Below are 25,586 nucleotides of genomic sequence, written 5' to 3'. Positions count from 1 at the left end.
CAGTAAAAGAAGCAGCACATGGAATAGGCACTCTGTGCTCTGTGGCATTTCTTACATTATGTGACCCCAAACACTGGAAGTTGTTATAGCCTGAACACTAAAGCAGGGCTGTGGTTGGAAGGGCTCCCTGACCTGTGCTGGAACACAGCAACATTCCTGTGGAGCTCCAGAAAGGCTGGGTGGTCTTTCAGCTGTGTGGAGAGGGGTCTGTTGGATTCCCACAGGGAAGGAACCAGACAGGATTGCTGCTGCAAGGCTGTTCAGAGGAGAGCAGCAACACTGCCCTTCCACAGCCCAGGCATTGTAATTCAAAAGCCAGCAATACAGCTCCACAAAAAGCAGAGTGTTTAGGATTAGGTCTGCATGTTCCCAGGGTGGAGGAGCAGGAGAGTTTAACGACACTCAGAATTACTGGAGCTGAGGGCAAGAGAACAAATAAGTTAATCTTGTTGGCTGGTGCAGTTGGTTGGTGCAGTTTTCTCCCCTACAGGGCAGTAGGGAAGAATTTAAAAACTGATGGCATGGAGCTTGATAGTCAGTAATAACATGTCATTTTTTTTTAACTGCATAGTGATGAATATAATAAAGTTTATCTCCTGCCATAATCTGTTATAACAGATTGTGATGGAGTACAGGAATACAGCAAACTGAGCATCATATACTAATTCAATTCATATATTGATTTAATTTAGGCAGCAGACTGCTGCACCCAAACAGAGTACAGAGGGTCTCTTTTTCCCTGTGGCTGCCAAAATTAATTTGCAGCTAAAGGAATCTTCCTCACCATAGGAGCTGCTGCTGCAGCCCAGCATCTCTGAACACCCTGAGGGTCAGGGGTGTCTGGGGCATCCCTGTGTGCAAAAGCACACCTGGCTGCTATTTACTACAAGGTGCACCAATGCACAGAAAGGTACCGTGAAGGGGACCAGTTCTGAGCTCCTCTACTTGTGGCTTTGATGTGCTCAAAGCCATTATCCTAGCAATGGAACCATGCTTTTGTAATTTCTACCATCAATTCCAAAGGTTCAGCCATCCCGGGGAGCCAGTGGCTCACAGGAATAGAGCAGGAGTTCTGGCTTTGTTGCTGCTCTAAAAAAAAATACCAGTGGAGGACTCTAAAGCTTCATCCTGATTCACAGGGTGTTGTCTTCTTTGCTCAAATGTGTTCCAGGGATTTCATCACCAAATTTCTACCCTACAGAAACAACTCTTGACTCTGAAAGGAATAAGGTAGTAATTTCCTATAGTAATGGAGGAAAAAAATTACTGTCTTCAAGCTTATCTTAATAATAAGTGATACTGAGAAAAGGTGTGCCAGTTTAAATCAAAATGAGTGTCTGTTCTGACTCTGTGCAGGTTCTGAGATCATGCACAGTCTCACAGAAATGTCCATTCTATAGCACTTTGCTGCAACCAAAAGACTGTCTTTAGCTGTCAGTGCTGAATGCCCCGGAGCTGTCCTAACCTGCTGGAATTCCCTGTGTTGATGGATCAGATTTCAGGCTCTTCTCCTCCTTTATCATGTAGAAAAGCTCCCACCTAACTGATAGTCTAGGCACTGCTCTTTAGTACTTCTAAACATTTAATTTGTTGTTGATTCTGCCTTTTTTTTTTCTGCTTTATCCCTGTTGACTCTGTAAGTAAAGGCTGGAAAGATTTGGCTCAGTTATTCTGTAATTACAAGGCTTTAAATCTCTTTTTCTTTGAATTTTACTGAGACAAAACAAATACTCATTGACGTCAACAGGAGCTTGTAGGAATAAGGAAGGAATGAAAACAGCACAGTTCTGCAGCTGGAGCTCTCCATCCAGAAGATGTATCACTTAATAGGTGTCTTCAGCAGCCAAGGGAGGACTCTCAGTTTGCCTGTAGCATCAGTTTTTATTCCTTTGACATTTTTCTCATCTTGGGTCTGGTTTTATTCTTGCTGCCATGGCAACATACAGAGAGGCTAAAAGGTACTCCAGAGAAAAGGTCTCTCCTCACTGACAGGCAGCAGAAGGGAACAGAAGCCATTGCTGCTGTTTGCAACTGCAAATAGCAGTGGAGTCATGAAAGGGATGTAAAAAGTATTTTTATGTTTGCATGTGTGCAGGCAAAAGCATTGGTGCAAAAGTTCAGTGTGACAGGACATAAACAGTGGTGGATAAAATAATTTTTGCTTTCAGATGCCTTCTACCAGGACAGGACATGACCTGACGTGAATGACATGGAAACAAACTTCATGATCCAAGTTTTTCCTGTAGGAAAAATACTCTAATCAGCTCAAAATCTTTGCTAGTGATACTCATCTTTTACATTTTGATTGTATCCATGTTTTCTCCTTGCCCATGTAGGTGTTTATGAAAATTGGGCCCTGCATACCCTGAGTTTGATGTGTCTTCTTACATATGCTCAGTGCTCAATTTCTGCATCTTAAGAGCTGGCTGCATTCACCACAGGCAGGAATAGAGCCTATTCAAAATCCTGTAAATATTATGCTGCTTTTCCATCTGTCATGCAAGCTGTTGCATACCCTCAGCCTCCAGAAGAACAGAGAGTCTGGGGGTCTCTTCAGAATTAATGGTGTAGGTGAGACAGGAGAGCCTGGGCTGGTTGCAGATGTGAATTTGCCAGCCTCCCATATACCCAGCTCCCACATGAACAGGTAATTGAAGGATTTTGTTACAGCAGATAAGGCAATTTAACACTAGAAGCACTTTTCTGGTGACTATTCTGCTACACAGTGCAAGGGAAATATTCCTATCACTAATGCAGATCATTCCCAGGGAAGTGTGCTGTGCTGAATACAGGTTATTCCATTGCTCTCAAGGGAAATAATCCCTTACAGCAAAGGGTGGTTTTGTCCAAATAACTGTGTCTGATAGGATAATTGTCCCTAATCTCACAGGAAAACAGGTTTCCTACAAAATCTTGTACAGAAAGCAGCCTGAGAAAGGGAAGTATTGCAAACTCACTTAAAAAGATAGAAGCAAAAAAGCTTTGAAAAAACCCAGCATATTTCCCACTGAAATATTACCCCACAACATCATATGGTGTAAACACGAGACAGACATTTCAAGATTTTCAAGGAGAAAATACACCAGCAAAACAACAGGACTAAATTTGGACAGATGTCTCTTTTGGGGGTAGAAGGGGAGGCATTAGCAAAGGAGCCGATGGCTGCTGGCCAGATGTGTGTCCTGGCTGCCCAGGGAGCCATGTCCTGTCCCTTCCCTGAGCCCAAGCCACCCCAACAGGGCTGTGTGGCTGCAGAGGGAGATTTACCTCTGCTCAGTGCTTCCCCTGCCCTGGCACCCTGGCAGGGTCTGCAGGGAGTAGAACACCACAGATTCCCTCAGAGCTGCCAGCAAGTTCAGGAACTGCTATCCTTGGTTCCTTGGCTTTCTTCCCTTCCACAGACCAGATCTGGACAGACATAATCCAGAAGACAGATGATGTGATTTTTCTTTGTAGCTGGTGCAGTGTTAGTTTTAAAAGCTGTATATACCAAAAACATGAAAGAAAACTATTCTCCTGGTCTGAGAAGAGCATCTGCAATTAGAATGCAGCTCACAATCCATATCAAAGATAGCATAGCTTTGTAATAGAACACAGCAGTGAGCCTGATAAAAATTACTTCGCTCTATAGCACTAATGAAAGCTATAGTATTAAAATTTTGCTTATGTGGGATCTCAGCTAGAATCTACTGCAGTATGCATCTTTTTTCTTCATTACTGTATAGAAATAATGCTTTAAAATTATTCTTGATATTATTGTTTGTCATTTTAATGGAGGTAGCTCTGGGCTCATTGAAATACTGCCAGTTACGAGCAGCAACAGAACAGAGTCAGCCCTAGAATGAAAAATGGGCATGTTTGTAATTCAGATTATTTTTTCATAAATGTGAAGGAGATTTGGATCATTACCTGTGGCACTTGGGTTGCCAAAGTAACCTTGACTAGCCAGCTGATGTTTGCACAGTGCATGGCACTGTCACCATGGAGATCCTGTCCATGTGATTTTGCAGGCATGATGCAGTTGCAGGCATCTCAGAGAGGAATTAATTGTTGGTGAGCAATGTTTGTGCAGACAGCTCTGCCCGTGCAGACAGAGCCTGCAGTCAAACACAAGCTAATTTTTTTCTTTTTGTTTTAGCTGCAGAGAGGACCAGAGCAGGGGTAACAGGAGGGAGCTCTCTGGATTGTCATAAGGAAAACACTGAGTTGTCCTGATGGAAAGTTCATGCTCAGATTGGGAGGTGTGGTCAAAGAGTGCTGATCTGTGTAAAACACTTGCTTGAATGATAATATTCATTTACAGAACATATGTTTGAGTGAATGAAGGCTATGGAACACTCCTGGTGTTCCTTTATCAACTGAGGTGAGGCTTTTTTTCTTCTCCTAGTACCTGTTCTCACTCATTCGTGTGCGACCTAGTGATGTCAGGGAAATTGCACCAATAGAGCAGGGACTAAAATCTGTCTGTATATACAGAATATTCAAAATTCTCCTCCAAAAGTAGCCATCATGCTGTGCTTTCCATTCTGACCTCTGATGAACCTCACAATGGGACTGTGAAGTGGATTTTGGATTTGGTTTGCACAATCCCAAACCAAAGAGCAAACAAACTTTTTGATAAAGAGATCTGGTTCTGTTTCTGATGGTTAAGCAGGCTAAAGGGTGCTCCCTCCTTTCTCTCCATATTCTTTGGAAGAACAGAAGTCAGCCAGCCTCAAGGTAAAGTCATTTTGCTGTGGTGAATTGCTTTGTTCCACCTCCTTTACTTAATTACGAACTGTCTGGATGACAACAGATGGTTAAAAGGTGCTGTTACTTTTCTGGGTGCCACAGCTGTGATGAGCAGGCCTGCAGTAGGATCAGGTGGGGTTCTGGAGACATAATATACCCCTCAAGGAGACACAGTCCAGGCTTCAGAAACTGCCCAAGAGCCAGGATGTGAATGGATGAGCCAGTAAGTGCAGAACAGTGTAACTGGGTTTGAGGAATGCAGTGACATTGATATTTGGGGAACTGCTGTGAAGAATCACTGGAGTACCTGTGACTGGAGATGTCTGTGTTGGACACTCTCTTACATGATAAAAAAAAAAACCCAAAAAAGCACATGGATGTTTAAAAATAATACTGGGCAGAAGTGCTCACAGGAGGGCAGAAGGACTTGGGTTGGTGGGCAGATGCAGGGAGTAAATGTTGCTCCTTTTGTCTTTGCTTTTGGTCTGAAGAATCATCTGAAGGATTAAAGAAGGGGGGGTGTAGATGGAAAAGTAGGGCTTTGGGGTGATATGTGCAGCACATCTTAAAATTTACGAGGAGATTATTTCATGGCTAGAGGGGAAGAGTCATGACATGCTGGAAGGCTTGGACATTTCCAGTGTGTAAGCACAGGATGAAAGGCGATTCTTTGAGATGATGTATAAAAATAAACAGTAATCTTGAACCTAGAGGTGTGGAACTAATGAGAGGGAAAATTGCCATTGTAGATCATAACCTGATCTCTGCTTCACTGTGCCCATCTGGTACTGAAGGATGTTTCCTTCATTTGGGTACTGATCACCTTTTTGACAGCTTGTGATGATACAGTGTTAGAACAATTGGGGAGTTTTACAGATTACACTGAGATAATTGAATTAATATCACTCCTGATTGGGATTAAATTTGTAATCTTGGCATAAGATTCTTTAGCCTTTCATACCATGACCTAATTTATCAAAAAGGGGAGTGAAGGATTCCTTTATTGTAAGCTGAAATCCTTTCAAATAGCTCAGAGGAAAACACTATCATCAGAGGGCCCCAAGAAAAGAAAGGACAAAGTCCTCTGTCACCATCCAACAAACCTGCCTTAGCTGACAGTGAGGGGGTAAAGAAGTTGTCTGCAAAAATGGAACTGTAATCTGCAGATGGGAGTTTGTGCAACGGACTGCATCCAACCTCATACAGATAAAGAATATCCACTCTTCTCTTGCACCAGTGTCTTTCAATGCCTTTTTTTTTTCTAAAGTAAATGTAGAACTTCACTAAAAAAAATCAGTAAAATTAATCACATTGCTGAGCTAAACAGCTTCATGTAGGATGAGGAAAATATTGTGTTGTGACATTTCCACCAGGAAGATTTTCCATGGCATGTCGCCTTCATTGTTTCTCCCTCCTAAACTCCACATTACTGACATGGACCTGAAGCCTCCAGTGTGTTATGCTGGCACAGTCAGTGGTTTCATGATCCAGCTTCCCAATCTTTTCTATTTTACTCCTGAGACTGGTTCCTTGTAAGAGCCAAATACAGAAATGGATCATTATATTTAAAATAATATCTGAAAGCTCAAAAATAGCATCTGTTTCTTAGGTAGCTGCATTTCTCTTTCATACTGCAAAATGGTATGCAACAGATAATTAGTAATACATTTTCCATTTAAATTTCCCTGTGTTTATAAAGCCGTAGGCTGCTCTTGCTGTGTTCTAACAGCAAAATGAAGTTCCAGAGCCAACTGAATGTCAGCAAGAATTTATGAATACATCAGTAGACATCACTTGGCTCTTGATTTTGAATGCAAGCAGCCAACAAATTAGTTTGGTAGTAAAATGGGTAAGTGGAGGCTTGACTGTAGCAATAAAAAGTTGGAGCATAATGGTTTGTTTCAGGCATGTATTATTTATAGAGGACCAGACTTGCACCCAGGAAAGTGTCTCTATTCAGGAACTTTCTAAAGGAAAAGGAACCAGGACAGCGGAGGTGAGACCTGAAATGAAAGACTTAAGATGAAAAGCCAGACCAGAAATCTGTCCCAGTTACTGATTCCACCTGGGGAAAGCATAGTGCTAAAAACAAACAAGAAAAATACAAGGAGAACATAGGGGAAAATTAAGAATTAAGCTAGACATGCAATATATATTTCAGGGGAAACAAAACCATCTTTTAGTTGATTTTAAATTGATTGTTTTTACACCCTGACATCAAAAGTTGTGGAGAAGCAGCGTAATCAGAAGCTGGCTGCAAATATTCAAATACAGTGCCAGCATGTTATATTAGTGGTTCTGTTTGGATACACCTTGGTTTTCATTGTTTTAGTGCTGCAGATACTGTGTGAGTGAAAGCTGTGTAGTGCCTGCTATTTTTAATTTCAATATGAAAATCCTATTTGTCTGGTCTGAGTAGTTACAGGTAATAACATGCTTAATTTAGAGCTTCTGTAACATATATATTTCTCAAAGAGAAGTGTATTGCAAATTAGTCAGGAGTGCTGACAGAGACTTCATTAAACTTAAGTCATTTGTGGATATATTGTGATATATATGTTTTCTTATTGTAGTAGTAGTAGTGCTTCACTATCTGCTATTATTAGTACTTTACTATGTAGAAGAAAGAAACTGAGATTATTATTTTTCTCTTTTTTTTCTGTGCAAGCTTTTATTTTACTTTAAAGGAAAATTGCTATCAGCTCACTAAAGACAGAAAAATAACTAGAATAAAATCATACCATGTTCCCAGTGCATACATATGTTCAGTAGTGGAAAATAGTTTATGACTGTTACTGTAGATGATTTACATTTGCTTTTAATGAAATAAAAAAATGCAAATCATTTAAAAATTTGAAATATGGGTTTCTTGAGAGATACTATATCAATGTATCAATTCAGGGTATCATTGCTTCCAGGACCACTAATCTGGCCCACTAATGTGTAATAGTTCTGATTTCATAGCAGAGCTTGGATAAAAATTTTGTCAGTCTGGAGGCTCTCAAGGCTAAAATCTGTAGTTTGGCATTAGTTCAGACACAGACCCTCTCAAGGCTGAGCCATACTGAAAGCAAATACAGGACAATGGAGCTTTGTCCTTTATTCCATATCAGTAAACACCCCTTTGCACTGTTTCCAATCCAAGAACCCTCTGATGATGATACTGCACAAGAGTAATTTCAATTAACTGATCCATATAAACAAAAAGTAAAATCCATTTACTTGGCTTTGAGCTGACAAATGCAAATAGCAACCAATATGGGATAATTGGTGAAAAGGGATTTAGGGATAGAATGCCATTAAGAAGAGGGAAACCCTTGTGATTCTTTCTGCTGGAAGGGATGTTTATTTTGAATCAAAGTTCAACCTCTTCAGGGAACCTCCAGTAAATTCCAGAATTTCTACATGCCTCTCTGTACAACAAATTAAGCCTGGGTCTGGTTTTAACCAAGTACAGAGGGATGCACTGTCTTCATTAGGAATATGCAAACACTGAGGCACAAACTCACAGAAGCTCCTCCCTCTGTGAAAGGCACAGAAAAGAACTAAAATTCCCATATAGTCTGTGCAGAACAACTTAACCATACTTGCACAGCAAAGAAGGTTTTGAATCCCTTCTGTCTGCTATAGGATAAGAGGGAATGGTTTTCATAGGCACCTTGGGAAACAAGTAGTTGCAGTCTTGGTTGAACAAGTGGACTGTTAGCAGCCATAAAAATAAAATTATTCCTTTCTAAAATAGCTCATGGTCTCTTAACTCAGACATCGTGTGCTGAATGGCCTTGCACTAGGACAGAATTGAACTGACTGGCTAGGCAAGTTGCAAATAACACTAAAAGGCACAGATGTTGTATCAGCTCTTCAAATTCTTTCCAATGTTTTTATATATTTTAATAGCTCCATTTGGATTCCATAGCCACCATTATTGTTATAAGTTTTATTGTTCCCTCTGCCTGCTGTTTGCATTTGCAACTTACTTACAAGTGTCTTGGAAACAGCTCCTGAACCTTTCTCCAGGGGCTTAAATTTGATATTGTGTATGTGAAAAAAGCAGGGAAAGCACATTTTCTCAAATTTGCCTTGCTAAATATAATATGGTACAAATTAAAATAAATGTTGCATGCCCTGCTTTCCACATGATGTTCTGGTTATAAATTTCAGTGGACGGGCAAGTGTGTTTGCTGATTTCTCCAATTCTGTTATTTATGCTGTGCTGTAACCTCCTAAAAGCTTGATTTGGGTAATAACAGACATAAAAAATTATACAGCTGCTGCTTCTCCAGCATCATGGTTGGATATTCTTAAAGGAATATTATCCATAGTGCAGAACTAGTCTCACAGGGTAGTTGAGTGTTTATGCTCCAAGGTAGCTTCATAAAAAGTATTGTGATCTTGTGGACTACACTTAGAGGTCAGCCTGCTATCCAATGGGATTCATAAGATGGTGTGTTCTAAGGTGAATTTACAATAATGCCCTAAATTAGAAAAATATTGCGTTTGCAGTGCATTTTTTCTTTTGTTCTAATAGAATTTTTTCTCTAAGTCTGGTAGTTAATAATTGAGGGAGCACCTCTGTAAAATTCAAGGAGTAATACTGAGTTCACTGCAGTCAGCTTCTCAAGTAAGGCAGACAGAAGAAAAAAACATTTTGTGCTGTGCCCAGCATCCATTAAATTTAATTGGAAGTTGAATGCTCTATAATCTTTAAAAATCACATACCTCCCCTATGTATTAGACATTCAGGGAATAGTTTGGGGGCCTGGACCCCAGTTCAGGCTTTTAAATGTGCTGTGGGACCCATCAGGTCCCAACTCAGCATTTTCTTTCAAACATATATGCCATTATTCTTAAAATATTCAGTGGAACTATGTCACAGGTGCTAAATCCTATTAACATAAAACTCTTTTCTTCTCAACCAAACCTGTTATGCTGGCAAAAAGTAGTGTGATGAGGATATGGAACAGCCTTTATGGGCACATTTTCAGTTCCTGAACTTTCCCACTGTGAAAGTGAGGAAACTCTTGACATCTTCCAATTTTTAGTGATTTATAGAGCCATAGATCAGAAGAGACCTTAAAGCTCATCTCATTCCACCCCCTGCCATGGGCAGGGACACCTTCCATTATCCCAGGCTGCTCCAAGCCCTGTCCAACCTGGCTCTGGGCACTGCCAGGGGTTCAGGGGCTGCCACAGCTTCTCACCAGTGCCAGTGACTCAACAGTGGTCTGGATGCTGCACATTAGACATTCAGTGCAACACACACACACACAAATTCAATTTATCAATGAGCTCTCCTGAGCTGTGAAACTTCATACATCAAAATAAGCTTCTCTCCAGTGCACTTGTAAGAAGAGGTTCTTGTGTCTTTTTCACATGCACTGATTGCAGCCAGCTGTTAAACAGATGGTCTTGGTGATATCAGTAGGACGCCAGTTATTTAACTTTTCTTTTAAGTGTAAAAAAAGTGAGAAAAAGAAGGAAATAAATGTTTGCTTAGGCAGCAAGACCTACAGTACTGCATTAATCCCAGCCATAGCCTGGACACAGCATTTCCTCTGTGGTAACCCATAAGAAGTTGAAAAATATCATAGGTCAAATAGAGAAATGTTTCACATTTTCAGTAAAAGTGGAATGTCTTGATAAATATTTTGCAAAGACAAAATTCCAGGAACAATCTTTTAGGATTCCCTCCCTGAGCCTGTATTTCTCCCTGCACATCACTTTGGTTCTGCATTAACCTTGTGGATGTGTTATGCTATTCAGAGACTGTCCTCAGGACTCACATCCCATTTTGGCAAACACACTGCAAAAGCCAGGCCTTACAAATTCACTAACAAATGTTAAACTCCCTTTTCTCAAGCAGCTCTTTGAGTGACCTGGCACACAGCACACCTTAAACTTTTTGCTGGTTTTGGAAGGGAGGGACTTGGGGCTCTCCTAGGCTGTGACTGATAATTATCAATAATGATCTTTCTTTCAGGTGAAGGAGGCCATGCAGAGAATCCATGACCGAGGAAATATAGGAAAACTCATTCTGGATGTGGAGAAAGCACCCACTCCCCTGGTGAGTGCAGAGCACTACAGACATGATGTACAGCAGGCATGATACAGCCTGCACTCACTTCTGGACACATGTCCCTTGTAATGCTTCTTTGACACTGACTTCTTCTAAATCCATAGCACCCAATCACCACCAGTGACCATAATTTCTGTATTTAACCCAAGCGAAATGTCCTTCCTGAAGTGCCAGCTGTTACTTTTCTATTCTGAATGACTATCTGCTTCTCCAAAAATGTGCCAGGAAGTGTTGGATTGGGGTCAAACTGCCACGTGTCTTTCTGCCCTTGTGATGGAAAACAGACTTCTCTCAGAATAAAAAATTCCTGTATTAATAAGCGAATTGAACAGGATAAAACCCAGTCAATATTGCTTCAGTGTGCAAACATAAAAGTGCTTTCTGATTCCCATACTAAAGTTAGAGTATACTTTTGGTAGGAATTTAGTTTACTGGTTTTTGCAATATATGAAGTATAACACATAAATATTTCTAGAAATACCCTGAAGGAAGACAGCAGTGATGGAGCTCTGGTCCACTAAATTTGGCGCACTTAGGATGGTACAGAAACGTTTCAGAGAGCAGTGGTAAATGAAAGCCAGACTCACTCCTGAGCACTCACTGATGGTGTAGGAAAGAGCAGTAAAGAAGGTAATGCAAACCTGACTTTAAATCAATACTGATGTATGAAGTTTGCTTTCACACCTGAGAAACCTCTCATTTCAAAAGAAAAGAAAAGAACCTGGACTTACAGTTAAGTTCTTACTTACTCTAAAACTGCCCCCAAATCTCATACAAACTCTCTGCAAGAAAAAGGAAGGCTTTGAGGACCTCACGTGTACTCTTTCATGAAAGAGTGTTAACTCAAAAATATGGGTAACTTCAGAGCAATGTTTTTTCTGCATTAAAATTGGGTCGTGTTTGAGATTTTTATTTCCAGCAGTGGCTAATAATCAAGCAGGGAAGGAACATCATTGCCTTTCTCTTTAAAAAGTAAAGGAGTCCCTTGCTTATTTGGTTTTGAAGTAGTTATAAGCTAATACAAGAATCTTCTTGTGTCCTAAGAGAGGTAGTGTGGGTGTATGAGAGCATCCAGACACACTAATCTGTACTGTTAAACACTACTCCCATCCAGTGAGCCACACTCCTGTGCTTCCACAGAAGTGTCACACTGACAGGATGAAGTGCTGGAGGGTCCTGCACCTTTACATGGTAAATACTGCGATAAATATTTCCACATGAAAAAACCCCAGTGTACTCCTTAAATGCTGTTCTGAACTACAGGTTCTTGCAGTTGCCTACTGCTTGTGCAGACATCTTCAGTAAAATATGAAAATTCAGTTTATTCCCACTTCTGTATGATCTGGGATCTGCACTCTGTCGTGGGTGTATCCTGCCAGCATCTACATATCCACTGCTCTGTGAAGTTTCATTGGGTTTTTAATATCTTTGAGGAAGGAAATTTCCCCCTCAGTTTTCACACCATGCCTCAGATGGGGCCATCCATCAGACTGTTCCTGAAAGAGCAGATACAGGAGTTGTAACCCAGAGGTCCAACATTCTCTGAGCTTCCTACACAGCTGTGTTTCCTATCCAAGACCTTACTATCAGTTTACTACAAGCACACAGAGCAGAGTCCTCGTGCGCAGCTGTCCTACAAGGAGCTCCCTGTTAGGAAATAGAGAACAGCTTGCAGCTTTAGCTGGGAGTGCTGCAGAGCCAGCAAAGGCTTTGCACAGATAGAACGTTTATTTTCGTGTGGCAACCCTGTCTTCTTGAGCTCCCAAAGCCGCTTTATCAAATGAATCAAACTGAAGCACAGGTGAGGAAGGTGTTCTGATGTCCATCTTTCATCTTTCATGGTGCAGATGGCCAACGACAGCACGGAGACGAGCGAGGCTGGGGAGGAGGAGGAGGACCACGAAGGGGACAACGAGAACAAGGAGCGCATGCCCTTCATCCAGTAGCAGCCACGGGCAGGGCAGGCAGGAAGAGTCGGGAAGGAGAAGGGAGCAAGACTGGGAAATCTCTTCTGTGCATCAGTGAACAAATGCTGTAGTACAGTGTGTGTTGTATTTGTTTGCAGTCAGCTGAGCTATGAGCTGTTGATCATTGTTGTTTTGAACTCAAGTGCCATTCTCATTCAGTGCAGTATTACGACATTTCTATGTAATGCCCGGTTTCCCTGTAGGAGTTCCATGGATTTTTCTGTTCTTGTTTGAAAACCTTATCAACCTACTGTGTAATTTTAGATGGGCATCTTTCTCATGCAAATTCCAACATCTTGCATAAAGTTATTTGGGAGGTATGGGCTTTCTTTGCAAGTTGGAAACAGTAAAAAGAAAAAAAATCCCCACTTGCTGCCTGAAAGATTCAAGTTACTGGAGGGATAATTTTATATTTCTGGACTTTCAGTGTTAAAATAGTTTTCCTTTAAGGAACCACAAATAAAAGTTGCAACAAAGATTACTTTTTATTTTCCTCAGTCATACTTCATCATTTCACAAGCAATCCTATCTTCATTTTCAAAAGTACCTCATCCAGAATCATGGAATCTGAAATTGTGCAAGAAATCATTAATTGAGAGGCTTTGATCAACATCTTCTGGTAAGGACACGTGCACTCATATGTCAAATTCAAACCAATTTTAAATTTCATTTTTAAATTGCATTGGTAAGGATCACTCATCGGGATGTGGCAAGAAATTTGGTGATGGAGTTTATTGCTCTGAAATTGCTAATGTGTGGTCAACTATTGGGCTGGAGCTGAACTCCTGCAGAAGTTAACCCTGTAAAAAAAAATGAGGTGCAGGCCTTAATCCCCCCACAAATCACGTACAGGGATAACTTCTATCTAGGTGAATTTTTCTATCAAAAACTGCTCCATATGTACAGTTACATTTATAATTATTTACAGGATCAAGTATTCAAAGACCAGCTAGTCTTTATCTACCTCCCAGTAATGGAAACTATATCTAAACATGAAAAAAGTAAATATTTTTCCACGTCCTTCACCTATCCAAACAGCAGCTACTCAGGTCCTCAACTGTCTTGTTAAAACAGTTACTTCAAAATTACTGTCATCACGTACAGTAGAAATGTTGAAGGACTGGCAGAGACCTTACATAATGCCTACAGCTTTGAATTAGTATTCTTTTGTTTAAGATAAAGTATTTACCCAGACATGACTAAATCTACAAGTAACGTGTTATGATAGAAGTTAAAAATTAATACAGACAAATGAAAAGTGGGGGCTTCTCAGGCTTTTCTCAGTGTGAGAGGACCTCTGGGTGACTTTTATGTGTGGTTTTAGAAGATCCTCATTATGTTTCTTCTGTTTGTTTGGTTTTGCTGCCTGAGTATTAATGTCCATCTCTTTGCACTGTACTCATGAAGTCACTGTCAGATAATTGTGCAGATGGTTCATTCTGAAGGAGTTCCCCTTGGGTTGAACAAATCCAAAAATAACAGCAAGAAATAACTCCGGAAAAAAATGCCAAAAAGCTTTTGAACTATTAATCTAACCAGAACTTCATTTTTCTCTTCACTTCATTATAGTTGACTTGATTTTCAAGCCGGACTTGTCTACACTTCCAGTGCCATTTTGGGCCCAAACAGGGACTTTATCCACAGAAGAAAATATGTATTCAGTGAGAGTTTTCCATTTATTGGGCTTGCCAGTTGGACTTTTAAGAAGGGCCATTAGGTTTTCATGACTCATCAGCTGACAGCAGTAGGAAACATGCCCAATTTTGTTTTGCAGCTAGTGTAATGATGTTGTCCTGCAACAGACCTTAACATAACTAGGAATTTTGATTTGATGCCAAAGTGAGCAATATTGCTGGTGACCTTCGAGCTGGCAGTAAGTGGCATTCTCAAGGCCTTAAATTAGTAGGGCAAGCAGAATAGCAAACCCATTCTTCTGTTCTAAACCACAGTCTGGTGGGCTCTGCTTCTAAATTACCCTGCAAGACAAATATGGGTGATCTTGGTCATGGCCACAGACACCACAGGGACAACAGTCACATAATTTTGGCTAGTCCTCTCTGGTTTCGTTAGCAAGGCAAAAAATACTCTTCATGTGAATTCATACCAATTTTAGGGCCGTTTTCTGATCAGCAGAATATCAGGTAATTGCAGCGAGTACAAAGGAATACTTCTGGAAGTACCTGAGTGCCACACAGCTGAGTGTGACCATCAGGGAGCCGAGCTCTGCTCTGTGTTTTACTGGTATCAATCTGGCATGGAGGGAGGTTGCTGCTGAAATGAATGGAAGTTTTTCAGGCATCCATTCTGGAAGCAGGATGTGTGCTAGCAGAATCTGGCCCACAAGCCCTAAGTACCTTTCAGGAGACCACAAGCAGTAGTATCACACTGGCAGGGGTGGAGGCTGTGCTGTTCAAACTGGTGAAGCCAAGGCTTGTCACTGGCCAAGTCTTACTGTAGCAGAACTAAAGGGTTGTGCTTACTACTGACAGTGTTGTTTAAACAACTCTGAGACAATTGGATAGTTTCTTCAAGTGAAACAAATTATTTCTCAATTTGCCTTAAAGGAACTGTGAAAGCTTCTTTAACTTAAGCCTGATTGAAGTGAACTGAAACACTGTTTAATTGTATTTGTTGCTTTAGAGCTTTTGTTATATTGTGCCTACAAAGCAAATTATGTTTACACAAAAATATAAATAAAATGTTGAGCATAGCATTATCTTTGGCCTCTATGTTTTTTTCTAGTATTATGGTCACGTTAGGGAACTGCCTTGGAACTGCTTAAGAGGAAAATGTGAGGTCTTGTTTTCCATTTTGGTCACTGTGGGATATACAAATAATTTATTTTTACTGTTAGAGCATAAATTGAGGTTATTAAAATTGCTGCATGCTGCTTTATAGAACATTAACAATGTAGATATAAAATTTTGAATGTCACAGTCTAAGAAACTCAAAACATTATATAAACACCTTTTACTGAGTGTTTAAGGAAGTGTATTTTGATACAATGAGAAACTGGGACTCAGACTGCCTCACAAGTTATCCTCAGAGAGATAGCTCCTTTTAGAAATTAGAATTCCCTAACAGAATTACCTTAAAATAGAATCTAAAAGCAGTCATCACCAGATTAGCTTATAGAAAGCAGGAGGACATGACTGGGTTTTGAATCCCACTCTCCTGGGCCTTGGTTTTAACCCAGGGCTCCTTGTCTTTGGAAGATCTGGTGATGGTTACCAAGCCCTCCAGCCACTTCCAGCCTGTACTTGAGTATGTGGTTTTAAAGGTCTCCCAACCTGAGGGAAAGAAGTGAATGAACTTCAGTTTAATATCTAAACAAAGAGGAACTGTTGGCTTTGGTTCATTTCAGTCATGCAGGACACATTCCAAGGCCTGGGATGTCCCTGGAAAGTCTCACTTCAGTAGTTACCAAATCTGGTCTATAATCTCAAACCTCACAGGAACAGTACTGTGTGTGAAGAGTAAATTTCTGCCCTCTGTTTTTAAGCTTCAATAAGCAAGTAATGATCAGTGCATCCGTAATCACGGGGTCAGGATGAAGCTGAAAGCAAACAGCTGTATCCTTCTGCAAATTCTCTGTGATTACCACTAAAGCTGTGCCTTTTCCCCCTTCCCCACTGGGCCAGCTGCAGTGCCCTGTCACACACTCTGCCACAGAGCAGGATGTGGCAGGTTGCCTTTGTGCAGCATCTGCATGAAATGCAAAAATCCACCTTGGATCCCTGGTACCCCTGGTTCTCACCTCATCTTTCATTTTGTGCTTCCCCCTCTCCCTTTCTGGCAGCTCAGTGGTTCCTCCTGATTGTGTTTGTCAGGAAAGATTCTCCCAGAGTGGCCACGATTGCCAGCACAGCCACCAGCTCCAGGAGAACTGTGCAGGAGTGTCCACTTTCATCCTCCACAGCGAGTGACAGAGAAGAGGTGGACTTAACACACATGTGGATTAACCTTTCACCTATGGAAGCCTTTATTCTCACTTATGGGAACTGCAGGCATTTTGGGCAAGATGAGGGGAAAAAGGGAAAGGAACAAGCATTGACAACCCTTATAGTGATTGTCCTGTCTCTTAAAAACTCCTATACTGCCATCGTGTAAGATCAGCTTTCATTTAGGAAGGAGTATCTTGCACAGTTGGTAGAAGCTTTAAAACTGTCTCAAATGAAGCATAATCTAACAAATCAAAGGAAGTCTCTTTCAGCTTCTGAAGGCTCGTGATGTTTAATGCTTGATACAGATACCACCATTCAAACTGGGCAGCCAAGGAATAAATGAGATTCAATTAAGTGATGCCACTGGCACTTGTTAGTTTAGGACCAGCAGCTCCCAGATACTGAAAAGAGGATGGGGTCTGTGACTGAAGGAGAGCTACAGGAGTAGGGACTTTCTTCTTTTCCTTCAGAGATTAGTAGGGCTTTGGTCTCAAAGAGATTTTTTTCCTTGCACAGAGACTATGCTGAGATGTTACAATTAGCCCAAAAGAAATGGGAAAATGCTGAAGGAAAACCTGCTTTACTGTGAGTGCTGAGAGGTTGGGGAGTAGAAGATGAGCATTTCTCTGGGGCAGGCTTGCTCTCAGAATCACAGGGGTGAAGCACCTGGGCCTCCCATGCCCACAGCTCCTGTACTCTGCCCCTGCTGCCCAGCCCAGGAGCTCTGCCAGTCCTGCTCCATCAGCCTCCAGCTCCCTACTGGAAGCACCTCTGCTTCTGCCAGAGCTGGCAATGTGCCACATTCTGCCAGACATTGCCCGTGTCCCTGCCAAACATCATCTCCCTGACAAGCTGCAGGTTGCAGTGCAGATCCTGTTGTGCTGTCTGCTGGGTAATCTGTGTAAAATGTGTTTCCTCCACGAGAGCTGGGGCTCACTGTGTCGTGCAGCAGGACATGATGCAGCATCTTCCTGCCCTGGGAGAATGCAGTGAGATGCAGAGATGCTGGATGCATCATCTGTGATAAGGATTTCTCTCCTTGGGCTGGCCAGGTGATAAGCTAATAATTAAACACTTGTAAAGGCTGGTGTGCCAAGTTTTCTGAGCAGTGACTGTTGTGTCTTCTGTTGTGACAGGCATTCTGTGGCCTGGAGCCCTGTTAGACCTGTGATGTTTCCCAGAGGCTTCTAGGAGAATTTTTTTTTTTTTTTTTTGTTGCTAACACAGAAGAGAGATGATAAATGTTTTTCTAAATCAGTTTAATTTGGCAGATTATTTTTCTGTTTCTCAGCTGGTATTTTTTTTCCTTCTACTGTCTACATTTCATATTAGAAATATTTTCCCACTGTAAAAAAAAAAGTAGGTCTCCTGTAACTCACCATGTATCTCTTTGCTTGTACAAAAGCATCCCTTTTGAGTTCTGAACCATTTCTGCTGTAGAAAGGAAAAAAACAAATTATTTTTCCAATGCCATAATGCTGCCATTTGGTTTAAGGACTTACAGTTCCTTGTCATTTAATTCTCCATTTACCAAAGAAATCCTAATTAACAGCAGCTGAGCTGGAAGCTTTGCCTGCATGGCTCACAGCTGTGTCTCAAATCATACCTGCTCCATAGCAATAGAGATGCACAGAATCATGTTCTGAATGCCCTCTGCTGGGGCCCAGTCAGGAAAGCTCCATAAAAATACAAAAATCTAAACCTCGCTTTCTCATCAGATAACTCATAGCACAAACCAACACTGAACATGGCCATTAAAAGAATTTTCTGCTGTTTTCTTGATCATTCTCTCCATGCTCACCTCTGGTGAGGGCATCCCAGGGAAAGGGTGACCCTCAAAGGCAGCAAGTGCTTGGATTCAGAGGAAGCTGCAGGTCCAGCCCTTCTGGCTCATCCCCTGGTGAGCAGAGCTGAGTTTGCTCCATCCTGGGAAACGGTATTGCAGAGTGGGCTGTAAAGGCAAGTGCCATCAATGCAGTCTGATTGCCAAGGAATGCTGAACCCACAGAGCAGGGGTGTGTTTGTGCAGGGTGGCACTAGAGAGGGCAGTGCCAGGCTCAGCACAGGCACAGGGCAGGACATGTCCTTGCCAGTTCTCACCATCCACATATCAAAGGTCTCCATGTCAATACTCTATTTCTTGCAGCACATTCCCTGAGGCTGTAGTTTCACTTCATAGGGCATACATAATATGATTCATATCAGATCTTTGATCTGCATTTCATTCAACACGTCAGTGGTGGATAAAGTCATTACAGTGTTCTGTTCTTATCAACCAGCAAAAAAGGAAAATAGAGTAATTGTTGCAAAATCCCTTCCTTGTTTACATTAGGATGGCAAGCTCAACTCAAACTGGAATCTCACAGGTCTCATCCCACTGGCTTTGATAGGGACAGCATCAAGCTGATTAGTCCTATAAATGAGTCCAGTCATAGATACAGCATTAAAAATTCAGTAAGTAATATTTATGTCCCTGTTATAGCTTGTTTGGTAGGGAAAAACACCAAAAGATTATTTATTAAATCCTTGCTCAACTGTCCATGTTAAAATACACATTACTAAACTAAATTATCTTTCTTGTGGATGTAGTATTGGTTTATACTGGGTTTTTTTTGAGCCACTGGTGCAAATAAATAATCTAAAGTGGAAAATCTTTTCCATCAGAGGACCTGAGGAGCTGTGGGTTTGTGCTGTGGGATGGACCAGCTGGGGATGTGACTTGTGACTTTGTTATATGTTATATTTATTCCATGGAGAGCCCATAGTATTATTTTAGGAAACGCTATTGGACAAAAGCAGGACAAACTATCCTCAATTCCTTAGTACATTTTTACAACACTGAAAGCCCATCTGTACAGACATGATTGACCTGATGGGTCTGCAGCTGCTCTTCCAAGAGTAGAAGCATCTAGAAAATGTATAATCAGCCAGAGCCTGATACTTTACTGGGTAACCCTGGTGTGAGGCTTTACAACAGAGAGGATCGACCCTGAGCATTAAACAGGCAGAGGAGACCCTCCTCTTTTCTTTTTTAGCTTGTTGGAAAAGCAATATAAAATCTGAGCTGTCCTGATTATTCCTAGGGCACTGAAGACATCTGCTGGAAAAAGGAATAAACTGCAGTGAGGATGTGCATGACAGAATGAATAAGGAACATTTCTAAGAAGTTCATATTTACACAGTGCCTAAATTGCTCAGCAAATGCTACAGTATTTTCCATTTGAAAGTATTATTTGAACATATTTGAATAAATAGACTGTTCTTTCCTGCTGCTCTTGTTGCCATTGAAGAACAACATTTCAGTTTCTAAAACCTGTAAGTCTGAATGCAGTCTCTGAATTCTCCTCATCCCTGATGAGTGAGGTCATGCCACAGACATACATGGAGAAAACGTGGCATCATGTGCTGGCACTGAGGTCCAGGTCAGGTTTCCAGCTTTAAATGGACTGTAAGTTGTTTGTAGCTGGACGCAGGGGACCACACAAATCTCTTTCTGCCTTTACATACAAATCTTGATTACAAACCAATTTTGTGCAAACCCTGTTGTGACTCAGGGTGCTCTTGAAAGAGCATCCCAGAAAAGTGTACAATCCATCATCAGGGAGTGTTGCCCTTCCTCCTGCACATCCCCAGCTGGTCTATCCCACAGCATAAACCCAGCTCAGGGCCTCTGACTGCACCTGGCTCGAGGGACTGTGGCACAGGGAGGGGATGCTGCCCTGGGCTGGGAACCTGGGAGATGGGCAGGGATCCAGGAGTGTGACATGAGGGTCACACATAGCCCAAGCATGCACAGGGTGCACGTGTCTTTGGCACCCCCAATTCTTACCAGAGGAATCTCATTTTTCAGGAAGAGAAGAAGGCAAGGAGAAGTGGGGATTTGTATCCTACTTTTTATGACGAACAGACACTTTCAGGTAATGTTACACCACGAATTCCTTCAGTTCTGAAGGATGCTATGTCCACACCCAAATAAATCCCTGCTTCTGAAATCTCCCTAAAATGCAGATGTGTGCACCCTCTCAGGTATAACTGCAGCCACCTTCTTGCTGATTCCTTCAGCTTTTCATTTAAACATTTCAGGGTTCTCCCAAACATGTAGGGCAGGGTTTGGAACATCCTGCAATTTCTGGAATGGACTAATCCTACTCATTAAAACTTCCAGTACCTCAGCCAGGGTCTGGCTGCACCTTAGACTGTGCAGTGACTGTATTTGACATAGACATTAACAAGCTGGCTTAGTGCTAGCAGCAAACAAGCTACAGAACACAGCACAAAAGACACATAAATATCTGTTTTGCTCATCTGCATCGGTGGCCTGGCTTTTCTGGCTTCAGCACCCACCCCTGCTGGGTTCCAGGTCCCTAGGGACAGCAGCTCACAGGGCACGAGGATGCTGTGCTGACTTTCATGGTTCTTTCTGCCCACACTAGAATTCTGCAGGAAAAGGCAACTAAGACTTCAAAAAGTCCTCACAGATTTCTGTGCTGTGTTCAGTAGAATGTTAGGAGCAGCTTTGGAAAAGTCATCCAACAGTAACAGCATATCTGTGCATGCTCAGACAGAGCCTGGAGGGCAGGAGAGCTGGATGGGAGGGGAAGCTACACCAGGGACTTTCCCCAGTGGGCATCCCTCCCAGAGACAATGCTATTTCACTACTGGGCCAGTAGAGAAAATTACACCTGTACAGGTCAGTGTTTCATTTCTACCCTCAGCATCCTCCTGTGAGCATCATCCTTGCTGATGTGTGGTTTACCACTTCATCCCAGCACGTGGGCAGGGACATGCCCAGAGCAGGAATGTAGGAATTGGTGTAGAATTTGTCCTCCCTCTTCCCCAGCCTCCAGCAAACCAGGGCTAATTCCCACTGCTTGAGTTGGCCTGCAGAGACAGGCAGACATCTCCCAGGCAGTTACATTTAGGTATTCTTTTTCCTTCCTGACTAGGCAGCTAAAAACTCTGTTTACATTTTAAAGAATGGTGGTTTATTTGGGCTACATCCCAAGTTTTCCAAGCCTGGGGCCTGGCACAGGAGCTGATTATGCCTGTGCGTGGGGACAGTGCTGCTCCTAAAACACAATGAAGCAGGGTCAGCTGCTGGCAGATCCTGTGACTCAAATTTTGGTTTGGCAAGGCCAAACCAAAAAGAAAGCCAGAAAGCCTCAGCCCTTGAGCAGAGCCTACAAGTCCTTGGTGAAGCGCAACCACCAAAGGCAGACATGATCACACTCCTGACAAGTCTAAATTTCCATCCTGATGATGAAAATCCAGCAAACACCTATTCCCAAAATACCATCCCTGCTCTGCCTGGCCCTTCTGGCAACTCATCCTGTCTGGAGCGTTTCAAGTGCCTAAACCAAGGCTTTGTCCAAATCAGTTTGTCTGGCTTACATAAGAATGAGCAGAACCTGCTGAGATCATGTCAATGTGAGGCTGGAAAACCTCATCTTAAGGCAGCTATGATGATCAAAACCCAAATATTTAAAGGGAGAAATTAAATGCTCAGGATGTCTCCAGGTCATTTCCAGGAAGGTAAAAAGGAAACACACATTACAGGAGAAAAAGGAGCACAACAGGTAATTTGTGTTTACAAAAGAGAAAGAAACACATTCTCACACACATTCTGAGGCCTAAAACAGATGAGCTGCTGCCAGGAATTTCCAACGTGGAAACTTTGCCAAGTCCATAGGAGTAGCATTTTAAAAGACCCCATTCAATTCTTCTATTTGCACCTGGAATGCAAAGAAACTGATTTAATTTTTCCCCTAGACTCCCTTATCTTTAGAGGTGCCAGAGTCAGCTGATACGTAAAAGGTCCCTTTTTTGAGAGGGAATGTGGTTTGCTCTCTGTGCACATTTCACATACCCAGCAAAACATTTATCTCTTAATAAGCACCTATTTCTTTGGGGTCCTTCCTGACTAAAAAACCAGGCAATGACAGGCAGAAAAGCACTGTGCACCTCCTTATCTTTGCAGATAAAGGCCTGAATAAAAAACAATTTGGCAATTCTGTCATTCCTTTGAGATACCTGAACACAGAAAGGACCTGTGTCAGTGCAGAGTGCATTGGACAGGACACTAAAAGAAGAGCTCAGTGGCTTTCCTCACCTTGCTTTGTGTAGATTTGGTGAATCTCTTCTGTATTCTCAGTCTGTCTGGCTTGGATCAGCTGTGTTTTCTCTGCTTCACAACCTAAGATCCATATCCAGTGCCATTGCAAAAGAATGATAGGAGTACAGGTGAGATGGTTTGGTCACATAGACAAGATGATACTATTTATCTCACATATGTGCGATAGATGTAAGACAAGCCTTTCTGTTGCATTTTGCAAATCATTTCCCCTCTTCTCCGCTTGCTGAGACCCAGCTGTGAGACGCTTTATGACAAATACCCAACAAAAAAATCAGAGATACAAAAAGCACTTATTCCAGAAGCTCAAAGCACTGCCCTGATTTATCTTTTCAGTTCACATACACTATTATATATCTCAATTTTTATTTTTTTTGGAGGCTTGCATTTACAGCATGGGAATTGAAAAGCACTGGACCTGTAGGTAGTAATAGCTCAGTTTGGACCTGGAAAATACCAAGTTGAGAAGCAGATTTATTATCAATCAGTAACAGTCCACAGTGCCAAAGTAAGGCACGTGCCTGGGAGAGCAGAACCATATACCTAAAGAAGACATGAATGTCCTCATCTGAAAACTCACTGACACTCAGGGAAGGTTACTGGTGGGCAGCCTGGTTCTGCAATAAACCTTGAACCACTTTTAATTCTGTTAGAAAGAGCAGATCATGTCTACCCAGCAAATCTCCTTTCAAAACAAAACTCAAACCAATGGCAACACACCAAAATGTCATTAATAGGCTTCACAAAACCTCACATACCATAAGGCTCACCCTTCTCTTTTTCTAAACACAGTACAAACAGTAGCTTGTACACATTTCCCCAAAATAACTTTGGTATTGGGATGTCAGCCATGATCCTGCCTCATACCTCTTAGGACTGAGATCAAATCTTTTAGAAAGCCTTTGCAAAACTTTTCAAGGCCAAAGAAATCAAGAAACAGTAATTTTCCAAGAACAATATAATACTTAACTAGGAGAGTTTGCAAAATTCACGACATTAAATTGAAACAAAAATCAACCAGTGGGTCCCACTTATTCAAGACAGTTATAAAAACTGATGTATTGGAGGTGATAAGGCTTTTACTAACCTTTGTGTTTAAGCCTTTTACTAATCTTCCTGTTATCTACTTTTATTGACCATCCTGGCTCTTCAGATTGCCTCACTTGCAATTCCTTAGCCTGGTAACAGCGCTGATCAATTTTGATTTTCTCCTCTTTATACTCTCAGTAGAAGGGGCAAATAATTACTCACCTACTCACCAAATAAAATTTCTTTATTTTCCTAAAGCTGAGTGAATTTTCTAGAACTGAAATGCTGCAAGGAGATTAGAGTTTGCTCTGATTCCAGGAGCAGCAGACACAGCCCATCCACCTCCATTTGCTCAGACATCCCACAGCACAGTCAGCTCTGGAGCACAAGAAGACTGTAGGTCTCAGGAAAACACAGGCAGGCACTCTACTGACAACGTGTGAGCAGCTCACTTCCCCCCAGACTGAAGCAATAAATCTTTTTAAGGCTATTTTTTCACAAGTGCTGTTGTACATCTGCAGCCAGACCTATTTCAGGAGCTCAGCATCCAGTCCTCATCTCACACTGGCTTCTCATACCCTGTGCCCCATTGCATGTTCTTTCCATAAACCCAGGGATGGCTGAGAATGGAGAGGAAAAAACAGCTGTATGAAGATTTTCCTGAGCCAGTTTACAGGAGCATATAAAGGTAGAACTGTCTCTGAAGGAAACAGAGTTTTTACCTTGAAGAGTCTCTGTGGAGAAACTGAAAAAAACCTTTTACCAAAGGAGGTTTATGCTCTGAATGGTCTGGTTGTCTGAAAGCAAATGGAATGAGGTGGGGATATGGGAGCCAAAACCCCAGGTGCCACTGAAGCACAGCAACTCTGGCTTTTTGCAAGATGTTTCTTATCAGACAGAGCACTTCAAGAGTAACCACAATTCTATCTGCATGTACAAGTCCTACTGCACTGATGTAAACTTAAAAACACCCAAAAAACAAAACAAACAAAACAAAACAAAAAAAAAAAAAAAAACAAACAAACAAAAAAAATCTCATCCTAGTTTGGATACAGCTTTAAAGCAATGAAAATATTTATATTTTGAAAGTGGAATCATTTGTTTCAGGAAAAAAAAGACTTCTATCAGTGTATAACTGTGTTCACTCCCTGGACTATATTACATTACTACAACTATGCCAGTAAAAGAAAAATTCCACCCCTAAATGACATTATAATGCTGATTTCAAGCCCATACACAGCCCAGGTACTCACTTCAGGGAGCCTCTGTGTGGCTCCATTTCCTGGTTCCTCACAGTACCACTGTGAGGTTACATCTTCCCAGCAACATGTTTTGACTGCTCTCTGGCTCTCCTGCCCATTCAACTTACCCAAGAAGTTAAACCTGCTTCCCCAGGTGCTACAGGTTAGTCATAAACATGAAAACTGCTTCTTGGGTACTCCAGAGGAATTCTAGCACCTATATCCTTGTGGCCTATCCCAGCAGCTGCAAGGGCAGCTTTGTGATTCACTTTTTAAGAGTGAAGTCCAGCTGAGCTACTTGTAGACTTGCAGAATGGACAGAGAAACTACTTAATGAGGGGGATTAAGATTCCAAAACAGAATTTCAACTCTGTTCTTGAAAGGACATTACACAGCATACTCCAAAAAGCAGTTTTTCACTCAGCCTCTTGGCCAAGAACTGTCAGAATACCAAGTCCCCAGTCATTT

The 25,586-nt window shown here is 41.7% G+C and overlaps 1 protein-coding gene across 1 annotated transcript in view; it reads left to right on the top strand.

Annotated features, from left to right (window-relative positions):
• Positions 1–12,753, top strand: part of VAT1L (vesicle amine transport 1 like) — a 52,334-nt gene extending 39,581 nt beyond the window's left edge. The window contains exons 8-9 of the mRNA XM_062500014.1: positions 10,712–10,795; positions 12,655–12,753. Coding sequence (XP_062355998.1) covers positions 10,712–10,795; positions 12,655–12,753 — 183 coding nt within the window. The remainder of the gene's footprint in view (positions 1–10,711; positions 10,796–12,654) is intronic.
• Positions 12,754–25,586: the final 12,833 nt, after the last annotated feature.

This window comes from Cinclus cinclus, chromosome 11 (assembly GCF_963662255.1).
Source record: "Cinclus cinclus chromosome 11, bCinCin1.1, whole genome shotgun sequence".
In the NCBI taxonomy this organism is placed as follows: domain Eukaryota; kingdom Metazoa; phylum Chordata; class Aves; order Passeriformes; family Cinclidae; genus Cinclus; species Cinclus cinclus.
Note: the sequence above shows the minus strand (reverse complement) of the source record. Positions and strands in the feature narration are given on the sequence as shown.